We start from the raw sequence: 25,308 nt of genomic DNA on the forward strand, positions 1-25,308 counted from the left end.
CAGCAGCATCATAGAGAAGCAACCACCATAAAACAGCTATTAAAACTGTTTTTATTTGGAAAAAATATCAAGCAACACTGGAACTTGGTTTGACCCTGTCATTGTTTAGTTATTTATGTATATGCTGACATCCTGAGTGCTGTTCAGCTTATTAGCTATGACCAAGCCAGCTTCTAACCTGCAGGTGTCGTCGTTTCCTTTGCTGGCTTTTCTGCTACTGCTGCCTCAGGACCTACACTGCTGCTACTGCTTGTGAAATACTGTACCTTGGGTATAGCTTAGGTAATTTTGAGCAACAGTGACAGTGTTCTTTCTCTGTGTTCCCTTTTTGCATTCTGCTTTTCTTGTTAAACAATTTGACTCTCAACTTCAGAAATCTTTTTCCTGTCACACAGACAATGTACTATAACCACATTTTTTATCAAAATCATTGATATTTTGGGCGCTACACACAACATGGCTCTAAATGAACTGCCGGTGCTGAGGCTACAGCAATAAATGGCAGAAAATATTCAAAAACTCCAGGAATGTGCACTGTAGTGACGTCAAATTCATGTCACACATCAAGGGACTGCTATTTAACACTACCACCATAACTGTTGTCAATTTTGGCTTTGACTAACATTTATGATTTTTTTAAAGGATTTTATTATTGCTTATGCAACATTATATTTCACATCTCCCATATTGTTTACTGTACTAACACCAAACTTTTGCCACAAGTAGAGGATGAACTCCTCTATGGTCTACAGCTGTTATGTTGGCCATTTACACTCTGCAATACTTTATATGAATTTTAATTCCTGTTTTATGTAATATTTCATATTTCACATATTGTTTACTGTAGTAACACCAAACTCCCATCGCACATCAAGGGTGAACTCCTCTACAGGCTACAACTCTTAAGTTGGCCATTTTCACTCTGCAATATTTCATTTCTATTTTATGCAATATTATATTTCATATCTCCCATATCGCTTACTGTAGCAACACCAAACTCTTGTCACACATCAAGGGTGAACTCCTCTACAGACTACAACTTTTACTTTGGTCATTTTCCATCCATCCATCCATTTTCTCCCACTCATTCGGGGCCAGGTTGCGGGGGCAGTGGTCTAAGCAGGGATGTCCAGACTTCCTTCTCCCTAGACACTTTCTCCAGCTCTTCCAGGGGAATACCGAGGTGTTCCCAGGCCAGCCAAGAGACATAGTCCCTCCAGCGTATCCTGGGTCTTCCCCCGAGGCCTCCTTCTGGTGGGGCATGCCCAGAACACCTCTCCAGGGAGGCGTCCAGGGGGCATTTGGAACAGATGCCTGACCGATCCGTCTGTCAATCTCCCATTCCGTTCTTCCCTCACTTGTGAACAAGACCCCGACATACTTGAACTCCTCCACTTGAGGCAGGATCGCTCCTCCAACCCAGAGAGTGCAAGCTACCTCTTTCTGGTTGAAAACCATGGCCTTGGACTTGGAGGTGCTAATTCTCATTCCACCCGCTTCACCATCGATTGCAAACCTCCCCAGGGCAGTGTTTATAGTGAACAGAATTGGTGACAAAGGGCAATCCTGCTGGAGTCCAACATGCACTGGGAACAGGTCTGACTTACTGCTGGCAATGCGAAACAGACTCCTGCCCCATTCGTACAGAGACTGGACAGTCCTTAGCAAAGGGCCCCGGACCCCATACTCCCAGAGCACCTCCCACGGGATGCCACAAGGGACATGGTCGAATGCCTTCTCCAAGTCCACAAAGTACATGTAGACTGGTTGGGCAAAACCCTCGAGCACTCTGGCGAGTGTATAGAGCTGGTCCAGTGTTCCACAACCAGTGCAAAAACCGCATTTTTCCTTCTGAATCCAAGGTTCTACTATCAGCTGAATTCTCCTATCAAGTACCCTGGTATAGACTTTCCTGGGAAGGCTGAGGAGTGTGATACCCCTGTGATTGGAACACACCCTCCGGTTTCCCTTCTTGAAAAGAGGGACCATCACCTGCGCCGAAAATGGGGGTGGAGAACATGGTCCATTCAGACTCAATGTCCCCAACCTCCTTTGGGATCTGGTTGAAGCTTTCTCAGAGGTGGGAGTTGAAGACCTCTCTGACAGAGGGTACAGCCAGACATTCCCAACAGACCCTCACAATACATTTAGGTCTGCCAAGTCTGTCCAGTTTCCTCAGGTGACCAGTTGACCTCTCTTCCCCTAGTGTCCAAGGCCGAAGGTCAGATGACACGACCACAAAGTCAGCCTATGGTGTCCTGGTGCCATGTGCACTGATGAGCACCCTTTAACGTGGTGTTTGTTATGGACAAACACTGACTAGCACAGAAGTCCAACATCAGAACACCACTCAGGTTCAGATCAGGAAGGCCTTTCCTCCCAATCACGCCCCTCCAGGTTTCACTGTCACTGCCCACATGAGCGTTGAGGTCCCCCAGCAGAATGATGGAGTCCCCAGTTGGAGCACCTTTCAGCACCCCTCCCAGAGACTCAACGAAGGCTGGGTACTTTGTACTGCTGTTTGGCCCATAGGATAAAACAACAATAAAAGACCTGTCCCCAACCTGAAGGCACAGGAAAACAACCCTCTTGTTCACTGGGGCAAACTCCAGCACATGGCGACTTAGGTGGGGAGCCATGAGCAAACCCACACCTACCTGCCACCTCACACCATGGGCAGCTCCAGAGTAGCCCCTCTCAAGGAGTTGGGTTCCAGAGTCTAAGCTGTGTATGGAGGTAAGCCCAATTCTGTAATCTCTCTAGTCTAGTTGGTACCACTTGACCACCACCCTATACACACCACATCAGCCCCTTGGACAAACTGTGACTAGCACAGAAGTCCTCCTGCAGGTGTTGGGTCCATAGGAGGATGGTCCCATGTCGCCTTTTTGGACTTTGCCCGGCCGGGCCCCATGGGAGGAGAGCCGGCCACCACAAGCACAGGTGTGGTTCATGCTGTGTGAGTGTGTGGTGGTGGGGGGTCTGTGTGTGTGTGTGCGTGCGTATACATAAACACATCTTATACGTGCAGTATATATCATTTCAGCTTCCAGAGAAGACTTCTGCTTCTTATGTGGAAACAAGGATCTACCCAAAAAGACTGGCTGAGTAATGACTTTCAAAATTAAATCAATCCAAAATATTGGGAATAATGTGTCATTGTCTTTATGCAGATTCAGTGTGGAACATGCCCAAGGTGGTTTCACACAGACTGTCTTGGCATGAAAGGCTGGCCAAATTCCAGACAAAGACACACCCTGACACTGTCCCAGAAACAATATGAAGACGCCCTTTTTCAAACCGCAAAAAAATCTATGTAAATAAAGAAGGTATGTTTATTGTTTGACGCTTAATGGATGATTTCTTGCTGTTAATATAGTGACTGTAGTTATCCCAGAGTGAAAATTACCAAAGTATTAGTTGTAGTCCATAGAGGAGTTCACCCTTGATGTGTGTCAAGAGTTTGGTGTTACTACAGTAAACAATATGGGAAATATGAAATATAATGTCGCATAAGCAATAATAAAATCCTTTAAAAAATCATAAATGTTAGTCAAAGCCAAAATTGACAACAGTTATGGTTGCAGTGTGTTAAATAGCAGTCCCTTGATGTGTGACATGAATTTGACGTCACTACAGTACAAATTCCTGGAGTTTTTTAATATTTTCCGCTGTGGTCTTGCCATTTATTGACGGTTCCTAAGCTGTAGCCTCAGCGCCACCAGCTCATTTAGTCGTGCTCTGTGTAGCGCACGAATGATTTGGGTTTTTTAAAAATGGGGTTGTAGTACATTGTCTGTGTGAGGAGAATCACGTTACAGTGATTTTTGTGTTTTAATATTAAGATTTATTGAAGCCGGAAGTTCGAATCTGTGAATATCGGGCTAACTTTAGCAAACTACAAGACAAAGAGAAGTAACAGATACGCCAGAGCACTAGAGAAAACTTCCTATTGTTCTGGTCCGTCCAATGCTCTTCTTCTTCGACCGCTATTCTTCTTCTACTTTTTTATTGGCGGGTGCCGCTTGAGCGAGTTCTGTAGATGTCACAGATACATTTCTGTCTACTGCCACCTGCTTTACCGGAGGCGAACGGTACGATTAAAAATACTGGAGAAATAGGGGAAAATCGGGAGGGTTGACAGGTAGTCTATGCCCCTGTGCTGTTGGGCAGGTTGTCTATTTATAACTAAATATGCAAGTTGATTTGACATCTGTTTATCTTATTAGGTCTGTTCAGTGACCATTTAGTTCACATTGTGATACTGAAATTGGGATATGATAAATGTGAATGCTGACTCTGTTGAGAAAAGTTGTATTCTACTTTTAGCTTTTTGCTTCAGATATTTAACATTGTCAAGGTACACTGACACGTAAAAAAGTAGCACTTTTGCGTCATGTGGTTCTGGGAGTGTCCATGTTTCCTACACACAAGCCAAAGCGCCAATCGCTTCCTTTTGCTGCCCACCCTTCCGCGTCCTCGAGTCGTGACGCTCTGCTCTCTGTGGTTCACCTGCGCTTTCCCACTTTCCGTTAATGTTTTTTGGACTTTCCGTAGCTCAGTGACGTGTCTGTGCCCCGGTATTTGTTCAGCTCAGCTCGAGCTCGGTTCCTGATTTAGAAGACTTTAGAAGGATGGCTTCGGTTGCTTTTCTTTTGCTGGCTTTCGTGAGCGCCGGGACGCTTTTCCAAGGTAAGCGTCGTCACGTAGTAGGATATGGTTTACTCCTTTCTTTTATTACGACACCTCCAAATATTATATTTCAATTTACTAGCGGGATAACCGACATGCTGGTTAGCTTTTATTTTAAAGACGCACCGGGTGAACCACCGTACACCAGAATTTATCGCTTTGATTGACTGTAGTACTGGTGTGTTTGACAAATTAGACTGACATCTTTTTACAGTTGTAACGATATTTTCGACACATTTCCCTAAACTGTAAGTGTTGGCTGTATCTTCAGTAAAATGAAAAGGAACGGGTTGGTGAATAGAAAACCTCCTCCTTATATTAACTATATAGTGGTATGACTTTAAATGCTTGGAAAAAGCAGTTCCTGTCAATGAACAGGTTGTTACACTATAGATGTTTTTCCGTCCACTATCCCTCTCCCTGGATATATACTTTCAATAAAGCCAACTCCTTACTTAAACAAACCAATCCCCCACCACAGAGCCTCAGGGCTCTGTAGAGCTGTAACTGCTGTCTTCAAGCTGATTTGGAGCCTGGAAAGAAAATGTGGTCACCACCATCTGATAATTTGTTTGTAATTGTAATTTGTATGTCATAATGTGGCAGTAATCCTGGTCTCGATGTGTATGGGTGTGTTTATTGGCCAAGCTGAGAGCAGAAATAACACGGTTGTCACACATTCAATGACTTTTGCCATTCTAGTAATGAGATCTTCCATGCTGTCCAGGTCTAATTGCTTTATTGACAAGCAGATTGTCATATGTGCTTTTTGTGTGAAACGACCTCTACTGATTGTAGTTCATTTATAATGAAACTGAGTATTCAACAGGATGAAAGGTACAAACCAGAAAATTAAAAAGACTTTTGGGGGTTGTCTAACCCTATTTTGGCAATCAGTGGTTTTAGCCTTGTCTAATCTCTGATGCTGATAGTGAATGGCTTCTCTTGGTGAGAATACAAGGGTTGGGCTTTGAAAAAGTTCAAAGACTTGCTAAGCAATCACCACACTGGCATCACTGACATTGTCATGTGGCACTGACAGCCGAAGTCAGTACTGCCTCAGATGTTTCTCTACGCTGCCTTTGTCTTACTGGCCATGTCACGTCTTTGTTTTGTTTTGTTTTGTTTTTTCAGTTTTTCAGTTAAATTATGTTGAAATCTATATTTATCCTCCACATAATGACAGATAGCAGCACAGATGGAAGCCGGAGTCAGTTTTCAGCTTGATCTGCAGTCATCACATAAAAAGGAATGTAATCAAAGGGACTTTCACACTTAAGACGTTTGATGTTGTAGAAGCCTTTTCAGTGTGACTTTAAAGTGCGAAGTCGTCAACGCAGATGTGAAGGGGTGCAGTAAAGCAGCACCATTAAAAAAATAAAGAAATAAAATAAAGAAATACAGCCCCCTCATTCATTTGTATAGTGCAGTGTCGTTGAATGAAAAAATGAAGTGTCGCCAGGAAAACACCCTGAACCTTAGTCAAGTGAAATGCAGCTTAGCACCAGGCTGTGCAGTGACCAATCAAATATAGACACCTGGGTAGATTAACACTATGTCTGCCTTTTATCTTGTGATAGCTGTGACAAAAGATGGTTAATTAACTTAAGTGTTATTACCATGCTTGCTTTCTAGAGTAAAACCCCTGAACCAGTATCCAACCAGTATTTCTTGTTTGGCCATTCTTTTTTATTTGAATCACAATAGAATTTTGAAGACAACATTCTATTGTACCTGTTTTTTGGTGACAAACTTTAACCTTTTTTGAGCTTGGATTATAATTCATTCCATCCAGGCTATAATTAATAATTCCATCAATGTGTTTTGACATGGATGTAAGTGACAAATTTTTGGGTTGTGGATAATATGCACATTGCCAACTATTTTAGTGGGCAACCTGGCAGGACAATGGGTGTATGATGCAGTTGCACTTTAAGCTGCTTTTGCTAGGACAGGATAGATTGCCTAGTTCTTTATCTGCCCCAACATGTATGGCTCGTCTTTTTCAGGAGGGGCAGCTGCTTTCAACCACCTGCATCCAACAACCCCAGTAGCCAGTTTCTGAAAGGTCACAGTCTCTTTGAAGCTACTCTAAAGCTTTCTGTCAGAGGGATTTAGTTTGATCTGTTATTCATGACCCCCACCCACCCCAATCCTGTTCAGACACGTCACATAAGCATCCCACAACTAACTACTGTCATGTGAAAGAGGTTATAGGTTCCCCAGTGGGTTAAGAAAATTCCATCTACTCACAATTTGCTTGTGAAATTATTTCAATTTTATTTTGACTCAGCTAACTGCAGTGTTTTATTTAAATTTCAAATAAAATTCTGTTGACATTTGAGACATGCCACTATTACAAATAAAAAGCTGAGGCAGTTTAGGATGTTACAAAAATAATATCACCAAACAGTAGAAGTGTTTAAATATATATTGATAATAAATGTACTCGTGGAATTAAGTCTGCGCTTGGGGTAATACATTTCCTTACTCAAGCTGAATTAATAGTTCAGTCGGCAGTCTTGCAAACAAGGTGTTTCTACACACAGCATCACATAGGTTTACTATGGAAAAGTGAAACACAAATAATGTAGGTATTTTTAAAGTGAGAATATCCCTCCCAGGGTTTTTTGTCAATATGAGAAACATACCTGCTGTTGCCTCCTAATTAGCGTCTCTTGGGTGATGGGCAGTAGAGTGGGGCTCCCTACAATAATTTCCCCACCAGAAAAAGTACCTTACTTACAGAATTGTTCAAAAACAAGCAGCGACTGTTGTCGTACTAGGATGCAGTGCTGTTGAAAGTGAAACTAAATGAGATCATGGGGAAACCCACATGTAGGCACACACACACACACACACACAGCTTTTCTCATGAGGCAATGTGACTCACCAGTAGTGTCACACTATTTCTATATGGAGGTTTTCTATGTAGTAATTATGTCATGTTGGAAGTCATCTGACAGGTCTACAGAAATGTGACTGTATCAAAATGAATATCAATATTTTGTGGGTTTGCTCAGAGCTCGTGGGAGAGCTACACATTTGGTTGATGCACAGGAAAATCACCCAAGACAGTTTTGTGGGGAATTCTGGCAGAATGAGCCAGTACTGCATGAAAGCAGCTAATAACTTGCTTTTTCATTCTGGTTCTCATTTCTGACTCATTAGTTGATGGGGAGAATAGGAGTCAAGTGGTGTTTTCTGAACTTCATCTATGGAGGATTTTGGCCGTATGTATGTAAAGTAATCTTTTCTTAATCTTCCATTGAATTGTGATTTTGACATTCTGTTCATTAATGGAAGAACTTTTTCTGAGCCTTTCCGTCCTTTGCCACTGAAATAAGCTCAAGTAGACAAGTAAAAAATAACTTGGTGGTGGAGAATTGCTCGTTTAGCTATTAAGGAATGTAGTTAGTGCTAAAGTGCCTCAGGGAAATCAACGTACCCATTCACCCTGGAACGACACATCCTTCTGAGTTATTAAAAAATAAAATTCAATATTGACAGATTTGGCTTACTGATTCATTTGCATTCATGGGTGATTCAGGTCAGTTAGGCTCTGTTGAGCTAAAAATGATATACTGTATGAAAATTCCAGCATTAAATAATTAATTATAATAATAACCCAGTAATTACCTGCGTAGTTTATTTTGCTATAAGAAACTTCAAAGCCACCTGATGAAGATAAACTGGCTGCAGAGGGTGAATATTTTATAAGGTTGCATCTTATCTATTTCCTAAGCTTTTCAAAGCAGCTGTGGCATTTGAAAAAAAAGACACCAGGATGGCCACATTCAAAATAATTAGATTTCTCAGTGAGAGGTCTACTATATAGCTTCCACCATTTTTTTTTCACACAGCATTTTATTACTGTTCAAATGTCAGTTCACTTACTAGTGCCGATTGTCTTAAAGCAGCTGGATTTGACAAAGAATTTTATTGCATGCCAGAGGATTTAGTAACACACTGTCTATAAAGATATGGTATAGGTATAAACATGCCTGCAGATAGAGGGCACAACACTGTGTTCTGGACTAATATTGTACAGTTGTACAGGATGTAATGTACGTCCGAAAAACCTCTGCCTGGTCATGTTGATATATTGCTACTTTTAATTACTGTGTCTCAGTGGCTTCACAAAGCAAGCATTCATCTTGTGTTCTTCCTGGAAGCTTCCTAATGTTTGAGGAAAGTACTACAGTTGTGGATCACCCTGTTTGTGGTAAACCACTTCTGCTAACTACAAGGCTACCATGGTTCCATAATTTCAGCTCTTGAATTCTTTGTAAGTGGTATATGACAGAAGAGCAGAGGAGGATTCAATAAATGTGTCTCCTTATGTCTTAAGAAGTGGACCATTGAATTAACATTTTCCTCATTTTAGAAGTTCAGCCTATACAGCAGTCTGGAACAATGTGGGAATAAATAATTTAGATCTGAAAGTCCTGACCTTGAGCCGCAACAGGAGGACAGCCTAGATTTATCTTCCTTTTATAGGGTTTCTGGTTTACTGTGGTCCTGCCATTAAACACCATGAATGTCTAAAATCTGACTTGGATATGGCCACTTTCAAAAGAAAATGTATTACTGTTCCACATTACACAGTAATGTTCCAGCGCTGTTTTTTTCTCTTACCAGATTTCTCTACTGTGGACATTAACAAATCTAAAATGTACAAGCTCACATAATGTAAAAAAGTCATTATTCAATAGAATCCATGAGGCATTTTGCAGTTCACTGCACAGGATTTGCAATGCCTATACAATTCCCTGTTATCCCTACAGCATGCTGTTAGTAATCTAAAACCTTATGCAGTCTGAAGCCCAGGCTTTTTGTTTTAAAGCTGACAGCCAACTTCTGAGCTGGAGAAGCGGTTGGTGGTACAACATGATGCCTCCCATGTGACAATAGCTGTAGGTCTGTACATCTGCTCAGGTTTAAGTGCTGTGAACCATGAATGCTGCCCTGTCTCATTCTCAGATTCACACAGTCTGCATGAGTTTCAAATTAAATCATTACCACTAAATTTTGGCTGCTAAATATATTTTTTTGATGAAATATTAAACAAAAGTGGCATGTTGACATTTTAAATGTTGATCACTGTCACTGGCCTTATTTTTGCTTTCATGTCCAAGCTTTGGCTGACTGTTATTAATATTAAATGGTCTTATAATTGTATAGCACTTTTCTACACTCAAGTGTACTCAAAGCTCTTTTACACTATTTTTCCATTCACCCACTCGCTCACACAAATGCTCACATATTCATACACCGGTGGAACAGCCACTGGGGGCAACTTGGGGTTCAGTGTCTTGCCCCAGGACACTTTAACCTATGGACCAGGGAAGCCAAGGATCAAACCACCAACCCTTAAGTTCATGGTCGACCTGCTCTACTTTCTGAGCCACAGCCCCCCACTGGTTTAACTGTCATGGATCATACTGAAATAATAACTCTCAAGTCCATTGCTGCTCATTTTAAGAAAGGACTCAAGCTCACTTTGACTTTGTTTTTGGAAACTTTGGAAACTATTTGCAGCAAAAAGTACTTCAAGGTGTAACACCTAGCAAACAATAATTTGCAAAGGGGGGCAAAGGTTTACTGGTAAGACTCAGAACAGTGTGGGGAACTGATGAGAACTGGAATCTTCATTTGACAGAAAATTGTCCCACTGGTTTGCATTTCAAACAGATGTTATGTCAGGCATCAGTTTTGTTCCATACACAGTTCATTGTGCTAGTTTTCTAATTAACCTTCATTTTAAAAAATGTTTTTAAATATCACAGAAGGGTAAACTGGGCGTTCCCATCGGAATACAAATCAAATTCCGCTTAGTTCTGTATGTGATGTGATTTAATGAGTGACGTCACTGTGTTCTGTGTTTATTTTTAAGTGGTATATTAAAGTGGTAGTATTGAACATAGCTCTGTTACTGTCGCCTCATGTAAGGAGGCATGTAAGCTGTGTTGTGCTGCAAATTTTATTCTTTCATTCCAATTCCGATGTTTTGACCAGTAGCTCGGTATCATGGCAAATCAAGACACCCCTAGTCAAAACTATTATTAAAAAATCTACAAACCTTTAGCTTTAATAATACAAATGTGTTGAAGAGGCACTGGAAAATAACCAAGCAGAGTTTAGGAGCTTATTTATTCAAAAGTTTGAAATCTCCAGACAAGATATCAACCTTGGGTTTTAGCTCAATTCTGAAATAACACAAATTCAAATTTTATTGGTAACATACACAATCAGGCAGGGTTCAGTGAAATATTATTATATGATTGTCTGTTTCATAAAAAGGAATTTAGAATTTAAAAGAAAGTCTAATGAAAAAAAAGAATGCAATGCAAGAAAGAATGCAACCAATTAAATGATAAATAAGGTGCAGTAGATTTGGCTGTGCAAATAAAGTATAAAGAAAAAATCCACAAAGTATAAAAATAAAAAAGAATGCAGCATAGGAATACAGCATCAATGACGTACAGTGGGATGAATGGATGTGTAGACTGGCTGTTATGAAAGTGAAAGTGACTTATATGACCAAGAATGGTGACCCATACTCGGAATTTGTGCTCTGCACATATACTGTATCATTGTGTCATTGTGTATCATTGTATAGCATTGTATTGGGGGCAGTTGTGGCCTAATGGATAGGGAGTTGGACTTGTAACCTGGAAGTCACGGGTTCGAGTCTCAGGTCAATTGTCGGTGGGCAGAGTGAACAGCGTGTGTGTGCAACTTGGGTGGTAGTGGAATTTCCCCATTGTGGGACTAATAAGGGAATTAAGTTTAAGTATATAATTGTTACACCCATTAACATTAAATATGTAGTTGTTTGAGGATTGCTTCTTTTTCTGACACCATTTCAACACCAAGCTACCTATCTACTGATCAGGTTACGTAGATAACAGGACTGAAAAGGAGATAAACTTTACTGTTGCCCCCACATATGTTCTTTATTATAGTAGCAAATGTGTAAATGTCTTTATTTTTACATTATCTAGCTCTTGCATTAAGGTTTTGCATGATTGGAAATCAGACCACAGAACTGAAACATTGGATCAGTTTTTTACAATTGTCTTAAAATATGTATAAAATCTTTATCTTTTATAAAACATTCTGCACATGAAACCTGCTACATGTAAATTACATAAACGTCTGTTTAGACCTGTCCTAAACTACCCAGACATGTTGTGTTTGACTTGGTTAGTCAGAAGGTTTTGACCTAGTATTTTGAAGACGTAGTATACAAAAGTGATAGAAAGACAACAGAAGAAATAAAATGTATTAACATGGGCTGAGACAAATTAAGGAAGATAAAAATATGAGGTAATAGAAGAAAAGAGGAGGAGGAAATGAAAGACCAGTTGTAAATATGATAAAGTTGTAAATACTGTATGATTTAGTGCTTGTGCATACCAGATTTATTCAAAAATCATGAAATAGTGTGCTGTTGATACAGTTCTGAAGTCAGTAAAGAATTAGAGAGCTCTGTACCTGTCTGTCAGTTGTAGCTTTTGTCTTATTTTTATTATATTGTTCGCTGCAAAATCTAATAAAGTATCATCACAAATTCACATTGGCCTGAAATAAATTCTGTCATTAGTAATCATTCCTCTTATTCTGCTCTTGGCATTGTATAAATTAGTGAAAGTGAAAGTGAAAGTGACTACTATTGTCAAGTATGGTGACCCATACTCGAAATTCCCCTCTGCATTTAACCCACTCGAAGTGCACACACACAGCAGTGAACACACACACGCCGTGAACACACACCCAGAGCAGTGGGCAGCCATTGCTGCGGTGCCCGGGGAACAGTTGGGGGGGGTCAAGGGTCTCTTGGTGCTGTCACTAATGTCACTAAGGATACACCTTTTTCAGCAGATTGTTGTCAGCAGAACTGCTGATTTCCTTGTCATTGCTCCATCCTTAACGTAGTGACTGACAAAACTTGAAAAACACGTTGCTACATTCCTTCTATGGAATGTGAACCATCCACTTTACACTTGACCAAACACCTTTGCAGCTGAAAGGCCATTGTCCCATTTTAAATGTGGGACTGTTAAATACACACCCTTGTATGCCTGTATAATCTAGTCAAAGCCAATGAAGGGATGAGAACTAAGGAGCTACCAGTTAACAATTATCAATCAACTCTGCCCAGCTAGCGTTTAATTGTGTTTTGTCCTGTCTATATTTTTAATTACACTGTGACGGGGAGTCTTTCATTCTTTCTATTTTCTTGATCCCTCATCTTTTCACGTCATATTTTCACATACAGTATAATAATGTGTATGTTACCACTTTTTAATTTTTACACTATGAGAATACACCATTGTATTCTTTTTCTTGTATTATTTTTGAACACTTTTTCACCCTTTATTTCAACAGGGTAAAATATACTGCCACGAAATTAAACCGAATTATGAAGTAGGAATTTTATCCACTACACAAGGCCCAAAAGCAGGTGCTCCCTTATTTGAAACTCCAGTTTTAAGTATTGGTGGATGTAGTGAGCATAATGTCACACTTTGTTTCTAGCTTGTCATTTTGAACTCAAGACATCAGGCTTATGACTGCTGTCTTGTTATATTTGGAGGGAGAGCAGACAGAGCAAGGCAAGTGGCAATATTTAAAGATTGTCATACTGTGACCTCCTTTACGCCTCAAAAACTCAATCAAAAATAGTCCACCATTGTCTCTTAAAGCCAAGGTTGTTTTATAATCATAATAAATCCTATTGGTTCACATGAATGACAAACAAGGAAGATGTACTGTTTCTCAGACACACAAACACATTTTTTTGTTTTCCAGGCCACTGTACCTGAGTGAAAATCTCAAACACAGACTTGCTTTAAATGTGTATGGTATTTTATATGCATTTGACTTCTTTTATAAAATCTTTTCCCTAATATTAGATAGATAATATCTAAGGTCCTTTGGTAACTACATGGTGCTCAGATAAGGCTAAGATAACCGTGTTTTGCATGGGGTGGATTTGTTGTTTCTAGATAACCATCCACAGACCTTGTCATGATAAAGAATCCATTCACAGCTCTGTTTAGTGTTTCTTTCCTCAATAATGAGCGAGGCTTTGCATGCCTTATTACTTAACTGCTGATGGATGTTTTTTTTTTAACCGTTTGCTGGAGAGCATCACTTGACACATTGTGAGCATTAATATCCACTCCGATAAACAAGGAGGGCTGCCACAAGTGTTTCTGTTAATGGACGTCCACTGAGTAGGAACTTGTATAATTTAATTTCATCATGCCTTATGCAGTCTTATTAACAAGCCTAATGACAGAACATCTGCTGAAGAACAAGATTCTTCCTTGCTCCTAATTGCTACACCCATGTTTGAGACTATCCCCTGAATTAAAAATTACCCTGCAGTGCCTATTGTATTTTGGCAAATTAGGTGGTTAGTAAGTAATGAAGAGCACTCTGGTTTAGTTTTTCAACAAGAGGGACTTATGTTTGTGTCGATCTCTGCTGATGAGCATAATGTTCCTGTCCAGACATGCTGGTGCCTGCAGGCTGCTAAAGCAGTAGAGGACTTTTTTTTTCATAAAGAATGAATGAGCCTCAATTCTCAATGGTATTCAGCTCTCTTGCTTATAGGGTCACACACATACACACCAAATTGCAGGTGATCAGGAAGTTCATATAAAGTGTATGTGTCTCACTGTTGGGGTAAGCAACCTAAGGAACGCATGCCACATTTGGCACACTGAGAGAAAACCCATGGCACGCCAAGCACATTTGACCAGACATACTCTTTTTCCCAGACATATCCATTTTTAAAAGGTAAAAATAAAAAAAGTATAAAAAAGTATCCAGCCGGAAGTTCTAAATCACCCCAAAATGTCCGGGATTTTTTTTCTACCATAGTCAGACGGCATTTGTTATATGCTGTTACCAGTGTTGGGCATATTACTTAAAATTAAAATTTAAAAAAATTAGTTGTAGTTACTAGTTACTTCTCACAAATAGTAAGTGAGTTAGTAACTGAGTTACATCATTATAAAAGTAACTAATTAGCAGGGAAAGTAACTATTATGTTACTTTTTTTTTTTAAATTAGTGGCGTTCTTAGCCACTAATTTTGTGGTGGCATGTGACTATGTGAGATGCTTCATTAGATTAGAATTACTTGCCACTGACGTGGAGAGACTCTTTCATCCTGGGCATAAGTTGCACATTACATAAACGTTCTTGCCTTTCACCTCAACGAGGGAAAAGTAGTGCTAATACTTCCAGTTTGCAAAAACTACCTTTGAATTCGTTGGACTTGCCATCGCTCGGACTCCTGGTTGTTGATGTGTGCGACTGTGCATGTGTTTGTGTGTAAACACCCACACTACTCTGCCTCTGGTTGGCAAGCGATGGAAATATACTAAACCTAAGCCAATCAGTTATGTGGTTGTCTCCCCCCTTCCAAGCAATTCAGTCACTCTTCATGCTAACATGAAAACCTTTCTTTTTAGTGTGACATATAACATATGACCTGACTAGACCTGACAGTGTTTTATCCAAACCGATCTATCTGCACTCAGTTTCCTCTAATATTAATTTTTAATTAATGTTAACTTTTTTTTTTTTTTAACTGTTTTGTCACTACTTTTGTCCAGTTGGGGGAGACAATCGGACTCACGGTCAGTACTCTAAGTTGATTAGGTTAGGAACTTTTGATATAAAGCCAATTGGGTAAGGGACTCAGGGGTTAGGAACCCAGGCGCTTTAGTGTTATCCTTAGAATACAGGTCTAAACAGCTGTAGACTTAAATAAGGGGTTTGGAACCTCCAGCTGTAGTCTACTCGATCCTCGATCCTAGATGTAAGAGTCCGGGACTCAGGATCGTCTCTGCAGATAGTCTGTGTTGAGGTACTTTTAGTCCATCAGGGATGGGACAAACTGAAAGTAGGGGACCCACAAATATGGGTCAGCGTGGTCTGATAGTCGATATCATAAGGGGCAAATATGGTGACAAAGCGGTGGCATGCCTTTTGTTTTTATTCTTGCTTATGTATTTTTAACCTGTCTTTGAATTACTCTGTGTATGAATTGTGCTTTATAAATAAACTTTCCTTGCCTTGCCTTGCCTTGCCTTGCTTTGCCTAACATTAGTCAGACTCCATTTCAGTCATTACACGCAGCGCCAATAATTCAATGTTGACAACAGCGCCCCAGTAAAATGGCACAGGGATTGACATGAAGAAAATATAATGGCACAGCACTTCAAAAGGGTTGCCTACCAGTGGAATAAAAGAAAAAGTAGCTGCTAAGAAAAAAAATTATCAGACTGAACAAGCAGCTGATAGTCTTGAAAACTTATTTTGAACAGTTTAGCAGAACACATGTAGGGCAGCAACAAGACTATCCACAAGTTGTGGATCTGTGTCTAATTTGTCCCAGGGAGTGTGGTAACAAAAAAAGCAGCTGTCTGGATAAGGTTTCAAAACCAACTCCACCCCCACTACCAAGCACACTTCAAACACAGTGGGAAGAGTTTGACCTCCATGACCTATCTTATCTATTTGGACTGATGCCTAGAGGGTGAGAAAGGCAAAGAGAGCATGATAGAAACAGAGTTGCTTTGCTCACAGCCTCTTGTTCAGAATTTTATCTTCCATCAGTTTGTGTACACAGTCCGTATTTGCATAGTAATGTTCTAGCTTCACCATTAGACTACAGGAAATCTTACTTGCTAACTCTGGCACAGTGCTAAATGTGTTGAACAGTATTGTATGTAGAACTGAAAATGCTTTTCACATAAAATTGAAAAACCCTGGCATACCTTCAGGCACTTTTTAACTTTTAAAAACTGGGAAAGTTGGAAAGTGAATGGCATATTGCTGATCAATATCTTCATTTAGATTCAATTATGAAGATAGGAAAGACTTCAGAATTTAGTTTTGATTGATACTACTGACATTGTCAGGTGTTTGTGGGAATGAAGGGGCGCTCCAACAACAGTTGCTGGTCAAAATCACTCAGGCACATTTTTGGCCTCCAGCCTTGTTTGCCTGTTGTTTACAGTAATGATTTGAAGCAGAGCTGTGTTGATTTTTGAGGCCCTACTTTATGTGAATGTATCTTCAAGTTTGGCTATGTCCCCACAGGCATTCATGTTCATAGCAGTATGGAGATCTCACACCAATCTCTCATGTTTCATAAGAGAAACAAAAAAATATACCATATTTTCTGGGCTATAAGTTGCACCAGAGCATAGGTCGCTTTTAGCAAAACCAGCCTTGTTGAACAGAAAAAAACACATATAAGTTGCTGAATGTCGACACTCACTCCAAACCATGTGACCTAATCACCATGGTAACAATGTAACAAAAATAAATAATAATAATCATACCCAATATTACAATAACTTTCATTCTAAATCATTCATGGCTCCTACACACCAGCCCCTAATTATTAGGTTATTACATAATAATTACTTACATTTAAATTTAAAGGAGACATGAATCAATAATAATCTTAATCGAAGTTCACTCAAAACAAATTTACATATGTTGTCTTCTTTCTTCTTTGATCCTGGATCCTGTATGAGTCATAAGTCAGTAAAGCAAACAGTCTTGGTTAGAGTAATGTTCACCATCACTCTGGCAAGTCTGTCAATCAAAATCAGTCATGTGTGAGATCAGTCACTAAGGGCACCATACAGTGGCTCCTCATCCATTTCAGCTTCTTGTAGCAGACAGACCTTGGTTATTGATTGGTCCAGGCAGCTGCTCTTTGTTTTGATGCGCACTTGACGCACAAATCCTCTTCTGTCTGCAAATGTTTGTAGCACTTTTCCCATAACCCAGGAGTTTTGAGGTGCCGTGTTATCCACTATCAGTACTATGTCTTCAGGAGTGAGGTTGCGTTTCATTCCTTGCCATCTCTGATGTTTCTGAAGTTGAGGTAAATATTCTTTAGCCCATCATTTCCAGAACAAGTCTGACATATACTGGACTTGCTTCCATCTCCTGCGTGCATATATGTCTGCATTTTGGAAGTCTCCTGGTGGCAAAGATGGTAAGATGGTGCACTGGAACAATTGGTAACTTACAGCTATGATCACCAGCCCCAGTAAGACCACTTGACACTAAGGTGCAGTCCACAGAAACCTCTGATTTCTTCTCAGCCTGATCAGAATATTTTCCCTTTTCTCTTGACCATGTGTGAAGAATTGTTGGATGTTTGAGACCACATTTCGCACAGGAAATCCGTTTTCTACAGTCTTTACTGATGTGTCCAATACACAAACAGCCAAAACAGACACCTCTTTCTCTCAAGAAGCCTATCTTCTCTTTATGAGGCCTTTTTTCCAACTGGGAACACAAGTTCAATGTATATCCTCCTCCACAGCAGGGACACATCTTGTTTGTTGTTTTTCTTCCCTTTAGTTCCAGGCTGAGTTTTGTTTTCCACAGGGACTACAGTGGTGGCAAAGCTGGTTCCTTTTATTTCAGAACAAGACTGCGGTTTGAGCTTGCTCACACCTTTACTTGTCATCAGTGATGAAACATCCTTTATGTTTCCAAACACTGGGTCTGCTATGATTTTCACTTGTCTCTCTATGAAATCTGTGATATTGATGAACGTAGCTCTCTGGCTGCTTATTTCCTGCAGATCACAGGCTACAGTTCTCCACTTGTCTCTGAGTTTGTAAGGCAACTTCCTTATGATGGTCAACATATTAGCATGTAGATACTGCACTTCTTCCATGGCATTACAGAAACCTCTGAGGAACAGGCAGTAGTCTTGAAGACTTTGCATCTTCTGTTTTAATTGGAGGCCATGAAAGAACTCTTTCCATATATGCAGATGCCACCTTTTGCTCATTACCACTGTGATGCATTGAATGCTGTTTATGTTCATGGCCTGTATATTTTGCAGGCTCTGAAGGAAGCTCCTTAGGCCTTGCTCTTGGATCTAGATGGTCGTGTTTAATATACGTTTGTTTCACTGATGTTTGTGGAACAAATACCTTAGCCTTGGGACTAAGAACTTGTGTTCTCACTGGTCCCTTTTCCAAGTACGCGTTCATTCCATCTGAAACTTTTGAATCTTTCCCACTTATAATTCTTTGAGATTTTAATACATTTAGTTTAGCCATGTGTGCTGCAATTTCCTCATCCAATTTAAGTTGTTCCTTCTTTTTCCGTAGTCGTTCCTCCTCCTCTTCCAGTTGATGTTTCTCCTTTAATAATTTCTGCCTTGCCATCAATGCTGCCAAGTCAGCCTCTGCTTTAAGACGTGCTGAAGAAGTATCAGAAACAGCAGACTTTCTTCCTGTAGCAGAATTTTGGGTTCTAGATGCTCTGCTTTCTACATTTGATACACTGTCGCTTGGTTTTATATCATCTTGCATGCCATTTGTCACAGTTATGAATACAGCCTGTGTTGATGCTTGTGGTTCATCCGTTATTGGAAACAACTCTTCATACACATATACAACATTTCCTCATTTTCACTCATCCATTGCTTGACATTGTCCATAAATGTGTTACTGTATTCCATAATATGTGCAAACCATTCGTTTTGTTTATTCTGTTCATCCTCTGGGAGTAAAGGAATCAACATATTATGTGACAAGTCTGCATTTTCACGTAATTGAATTAAACTCTCCAAAAGAGGTCCCAGTTTTGAAGCATTTTCCTTTCCCTTCATAAGTGCTTTTATTCTTGATTGAGCCCTTTAGTACAAAGTAAGGTCACGTCATGGTGCGACTGTAATTCATCACATCACACCGAGTGAAATGTCATTCTCTGATGTTTTTCTTATTTGTTAATGATAACAAGGATTCATTTTTGGTGGTAATATGAATACTGAGGCAGTTATCGATCACTGCTTACTCTAGGGTGGTTGAGATTGTTTGTTGTTTTGCAGCTAAGTGTATGGCTAAACAAATAAACTAATGCTATGCTATGTATGTAAGTGTTTCAGTGTGTATGCTTCTACAAGACTGTAGAAAATATGTTTTAAATATTACTTATTTCAGTAATTTTTCAGATGACTTTGTATCTTTGTTTCTTCAAAATGCCCGATGAAAGATAATTTTTCCAACACTGAACAATGTGTTCATTCCCTCTTTATCCATAATGTTATATGCCTGGTGCTGATTTGCACTACGTGTACACTAAATACAATATATAATATATTCATGAGAAAATGTTAGTTTTAGCTCTTTCAGGAATTTGTAGTCAATCTCTCTGTGATAAAGCTTATACAAAACACTGGTTGTCACAAGTTATATAAGGAGTACATGTCTTTGTTCCATTCCTTTAACCCTTAAGTTTTTTATATATTATATATTTTTACGCCCTTTTTGTCCTAAGAGCCCCTGATTTTTTTCAATGGGTAAAAAACTAAATTTGCAATATTTTCCAAAAATGAGGTGCAGAGCAGAATATGCATTTTATATGCATGTGCTCCACATTTGGCACAATGTTTCCACACCCTCTTGTGCTCTGGGCACAAGACACACTGCCTCCGCTTTCTGGAGGGCCCTGGCTGTGGCTCTGCCAACCTGCTCCAAGTCCCCACCTAAAGAAATAGGCACTGTTCCAGCTGGGCTCCACAGAGGTGAACAGGACATAGGCATCATAGCGTGATATGTCTATCATGTGGTAGAGCAAGCTCATGGGCCACTTGTGTGTCTGCTGACAGCAGATGAAGGTGCCACAAACCTACAAAAGAGAAAGGAATGATCACATGACATGAATAAATTTATACACATCCTTCATAGTATTTTGATCAGAATCAGAATCAGAATGAGCTTTATCGCCAAGTGAGTGTGCACACACACACACACAAGGAATTTGTTTAGGTACAGGGGGGGTACTCCAGTGCAAAAATAAATAAATACAATAAATAAATAAATAAATACAATAAATACAAAAATACAAAATAAAATTAAGTAAATAGTCTATGGCTATATCAGATAATCATAAATAGTGAGTAACAGTAAAGAAATTGGCAAATAATTGATGTATAAGTGTGCTTACCTGGTCTAGGTGGTCCACAGCCTTTTTGCAAGAACCTCCTCTGGTTTCAGGCTTCTCTTCATGGCTGTCCGAGGGAGAAATGACCAGCCAGACAAGGCTGCAAACTATTCTTTCAGACTTCAAAGATGCACATAAACATGCTATACCACACATCCAATAGGAGAGAGGAGGATCTCTCTTGTTCAAGAAAAGACAAACAGAGCCTATTTGGCATACTTACAGGCTCACACACTCACTCACACACACACACACACACACACACACACACACACACACACACACACACACACAAAGTATATTCTTAACCACATTCACAACACTCTTTTATAAATAGTCCACTTGGCTGTTGACTCGAATTTCACATACACACACAGAAAAAATATACTCAACCACATTCACACCACACTTTTATATCAATCCCAACACAACAGGTCCATTTTTGTGGTGTTTAGCTTTTTTATTACCATGCATTTTGCAAAGTAAGAGAACCAGGCCTCCATTGAAACTTTATGTGATGAAGGCTCTGCTGCCCCTGGCTAACTAACGTAAGTGCTACACAGGAAATAAATCCAAATTAAAGTCCATAACCGGAACTCTTAAGGGACGGCTTCCAGATGGCCCAAAAGCCCAAAATAAAGTCCATGCCAACTCCAGTGCCCTTCTCTCATGACCCCCCAACAGTCACATGAGTCACCATCCTGGCTCCCAGGGGGCAGCGTCCAAGTTGCTTGAAGTTAGTGACATTCAGTGGTGCCATAACTATAATGTAAAGGAAACTGTCAACCCCATAAAAGTGATCACAGCTTTTCCCATTATGCTCCAAAAGCAGAGCCTATATGCCTATATCGGAGTTAAAGTAGACAAGACTGTAGAAGCCACTTGGACCATACCTGTCATCATTGGTATTTGAAAATAAGGGAAATCCCACTGCCACCCCACCCCCTTCATCCTCAGGATGCTGTTCTTCGACTGCTATTCTTCTACTTGTTTTATTGGCGGGTGCTGTTTGAGTGAGTTCTGTATATGTTTCAGCTAATGTCCTGTATACTGCCACCTGCTGTACTGGACACGAATACGGGAGAAATACGGGGAAATATTTAAACGGGAGGATAGCGGGATAGAATGGTAAAATAGGGGAGAATCCCAGGAAAAACAGTAGGGTTGACAGGTATGAATTGGACTAGTGGTGAAACATTTTGACTCAAGAAGTCCAATCACTATGACTCAGCTTCTAGATAACTGAGAATCTTCACAGACAAAAGCAGACAAGCAATAGCATTAGGTCAAGTTAATAAATGAGGCTTTTGTTTTACTTGAAAAGATGTATGCATAAACATAAATACCTAAACACTTTCTAAATTCAGAGACACACATTGTCAGACATCCCGTTTTTCTCATTTTTGTCTTTCCCATGAAATTGGAAGTTGGAATGATGTTTACTGCGTTTACTAAGTTACTGAGACAGCATAGAAGAAACACATGGATGCAGATATTTTTTTGAGCCTGTGTGGTATGTTTTGGTCACCTTTTGTTCAATGTTGATACAGATGTTAAAGCAAATTTTATTTTTAATAGGCATTTTCATAAAATTGATAGCAAAGGAAAAAAATGTTGTATGGTAGTTCCTCTTCTTGCATCTTGCAACAGCTCTTGCACTAACTGTCAGTAACCCAGCACTCCCATCTCTTGCATCTTGTGAATTTGCTTGAGTTGCCACAGTCCACATCTGCTCTGCAAAGGAACAGTCTTCTTATGTTTGTTGTCCGCTATATTATTTATAATTTGTATTGTCACTGTATTAAATCAACCATACTCCTTGGCTAGTTCATGTCAAAAAGACTAGAAAAAGTATTGGAATAATAGGCTTTGTCCAAACTTACTTGTTATGAAACAACGAATTGAAACAACGATTGGTACAGGACAACTAAAGTTCTTTATTTTAAATGACAAACAAAGAAACTAAATCAGGCAGGTATGGTCAGGAACAGACACAAGCAAAACTCTGTGACAAACAAGGTAAACACGGCTAGGTTCAGTAACTCACAGTTCGGGTTAAACATAGCTCAGGTACAACAGGACTCTAAGCAATAATCCACCAAGGAACAAAGGTCGTGTACAGGTAAATATAGATGTCTAACAAAGGAACAGTTAAACACAGGTGTAACCAATCCAAATCATCAACATAAAGCTACCTGGACCCTAAGCCAGATTAAGCAGGAGAACATACCAAAACAAAAGTCCCACAGGAAACTGAAAACACCAGACCATGACATTGCTCAAGTGAGTTGTTAGGTCAATACAAGCAAAGCAGATTTCTTAAAAACATAATACAGAGATCTGTATAGACATCCACACAAACTCAAAAATGTGAAATCAGTGAAACTGCCAGAGGACAAAAACATTTTATTTCCTTAAATAAACTGCTTTTTACTATCAGAAAACCTCTTTCACCTGTCACTGATCTTAACGTGAGGTGTCTCAGCATAGAATGATGTAGTGTTATTCAATTTGTTCTCTCCTCCTACTTTGTCCTGCTGCCCAGTCAAAACAACTCTCATTCAACTGAAAACTCTGGATCATAGGGATAGCAGCCTTAGTTTTGTTTCTACACTTTCTGTCCTCACCACTGATCAAGTAATCTAAAGTTGCACATCAGAAAAACATCCTAGGTTTCTTATGATAATCAGTGAAACTCAGCTTTAACTGAAGTTTTTGGGATTTGGTGTGCATAAGCGTAGCGAAGTGCATGGAATACTTATTTCATTATATCCAGATTTGATCACACAAGCGCCAAATAAGCAGCACTCAGGACAAAAATTCCCACTGTACACCCATCACTGGGTCAAGCAGTCAAGAACGTTGTTCTGTTCAGTAGGTCTTGTGATAGTAATATTTAAAAATATAAATAAAACTTGTGCCTTTGTGTTGCAGTGCGGGGGGCAAACAATGTAACTGGTTTATATGGTGAGACTGTTGTTATACCATGCAATGGAGGAGCTCCAGCACCAGAGGATCTGATGTTCATCAAATGGAAATATGTAAGTAGGTATTGAGTTTGAGCATTACTGAACACAAATGTTTCCAAACTGTTTAATTATATGGGATAAGAGAAAAGATTACCGTATAAAATGGTTTGTCTCATCTTTACTGTACATGGACTGTACAGAACATATAATCTTTTTGCCAAGGGAGTAGCTTGAGAACAAACTCATGATTACATTTGACATAAGCCATGATATTGAAGTAAACTGTCATTTTCCCTATCATCTAGCTTTCAACATTTATTATAGATCAGAGGGTAGGTTCTTTACTGGAACCTTTGTTTTATAGTAAAAGGTTCTCCAGTGTTGGTTCTTCGTCTTTAAGGAATACTACTTTACTTTACTTTATGGAATACTACAACATTGACTACCATACCTATGCAGATGACACCCAACTTTATATATCAGTATCATCTCATGATTATAGTCCTCTAATTTCATTATGTGAGTGTATTAATCAAGTCAAAGAATGGATGTGCCAGAATTTTCTCCAGCTTAATACAGACAAGACAGAAGTGATTGTTTTTGGCCCCAAAAATGAAAGGTCAAAGGTCATTGCTCACCTTGACTCCATGTCATTGAAAGCTACAAATCAAGCCAGAAACCTTGGTGTAATCATTGACTCAGACCTGAATTTTAACAACCACATAAAATCCATCACTAAATCTTCCTATTACCACCTGAAAAACATTGCTAGAATAAAAGGTTTTCTGTCTACACAAGATGCAGAAAAACTTGTTCACGCATTTATCTTCAGTAGGTTAGATTATTGTAATGGCTTGTTCACAGGTCTTAGCAAAAAGTCAATCAGGCAGCTGCAGCTAATCCAGAATGCTGCTGCCAGAGTCCTTACAAACACCAAGAAACTGGACCATATCACACCAGTTCTCAGATCACTACACTGGCTTCCCGTTAGTCAAAGGATAGATTTTAAAATTTTATTGCTAGTTTATAAAGCACTAAATGGTTGTGGACCAAAATATATCCAAGATATATTGGTTCCCTATGAGGTTTCCAGACCCCTCAGGTCATCTGGGACAGGTCTATTGTGTGTTCCCAGAACCAGAACCAAACAAAGTGAAGCAGCATTTAGTCACTATGCTCCTCAATTGTGGAACAAACTTCCTGAACACCTGAGGTCTGCTCAAACTGTCAGCTCATTCAAATCTGGACTGAAAACTCTGTTGTTTACTGCTGCCTTTGAATAATTGTTATCTTTGTCTTCTTAATGTGCTTTTATGTTTTATATTAATTTACTTTACTTGATTTAAATTTATTTTATGTTAAATGTCTTTATTTTTAAATGCTCTTTTCAATGCTTTTAATGCTTTTAATGTAATTGTATGCCTTGTAAAGCACTTTGAATTGCGTAGTGTATGAAAGGTGCTATACAAATAAATTTGCCTTTGCCTTTGCCTTTGCCTTTAAGCTAGGACATACTTGAGTGCTTTGGGGTGAGCACTCCAATATAAATGACATAGTACTCTTAGTGTGCCTGTGTCTCTATATTTAGAAACATCAATCCCATATGTGTAGTTCCACAATTTTATTATTCAAAG

At 39.4% G+C, this 25,308-nt stretch overlaps 1 protein-coding gene across 2 annotated transcripts in view; it reads left to right on the top strand.

Moving 5' to 3' along the window:
* Nucleotides 1–4,474: 4,474 nt before the first annotated feature.
* alcama (activated leukocyte cell adhesion molecule a) overlaps nucleotides 4,475–25,308 on the top strand; it is a 41,682-nt gene continuing 20,848 nt past the window's right edge. For both annotated transcript variants that reach the window (XM_026328669.1, XM_026328670.1), the window contains exons 1-2: nucleotides 4,475–4,692; nucleotides 23,640–23,746. In XM_026328669.1, coding sequence (XP_026184454.1) covers nucleotides 4,635–4,692; nucleotides 23,640–23,746 — 165 coding nt within the window. In that variant the 5' untranslated portion in view covers nucleotides 4,475–4,634. The remainder of the gene's footprint in view (nucleotides 4,693–23,639; nucleotides 23,747–25,308) is intronic.

This window comes from Mastacembelus armatus, chromosome 14, assembly GCF_900324485.2.
Source record: "Mastacembelus armatus chromosome 14, fMasArm1.2, whole genome shotgun sequence".
Classification (NCBI taxonomy): Eukaryota; Metazoa; Chordata; class Actinopteri; order Synbranchiformes; family Mastacembelidae; genus Mastacembelus; species Mastacembelus armatus.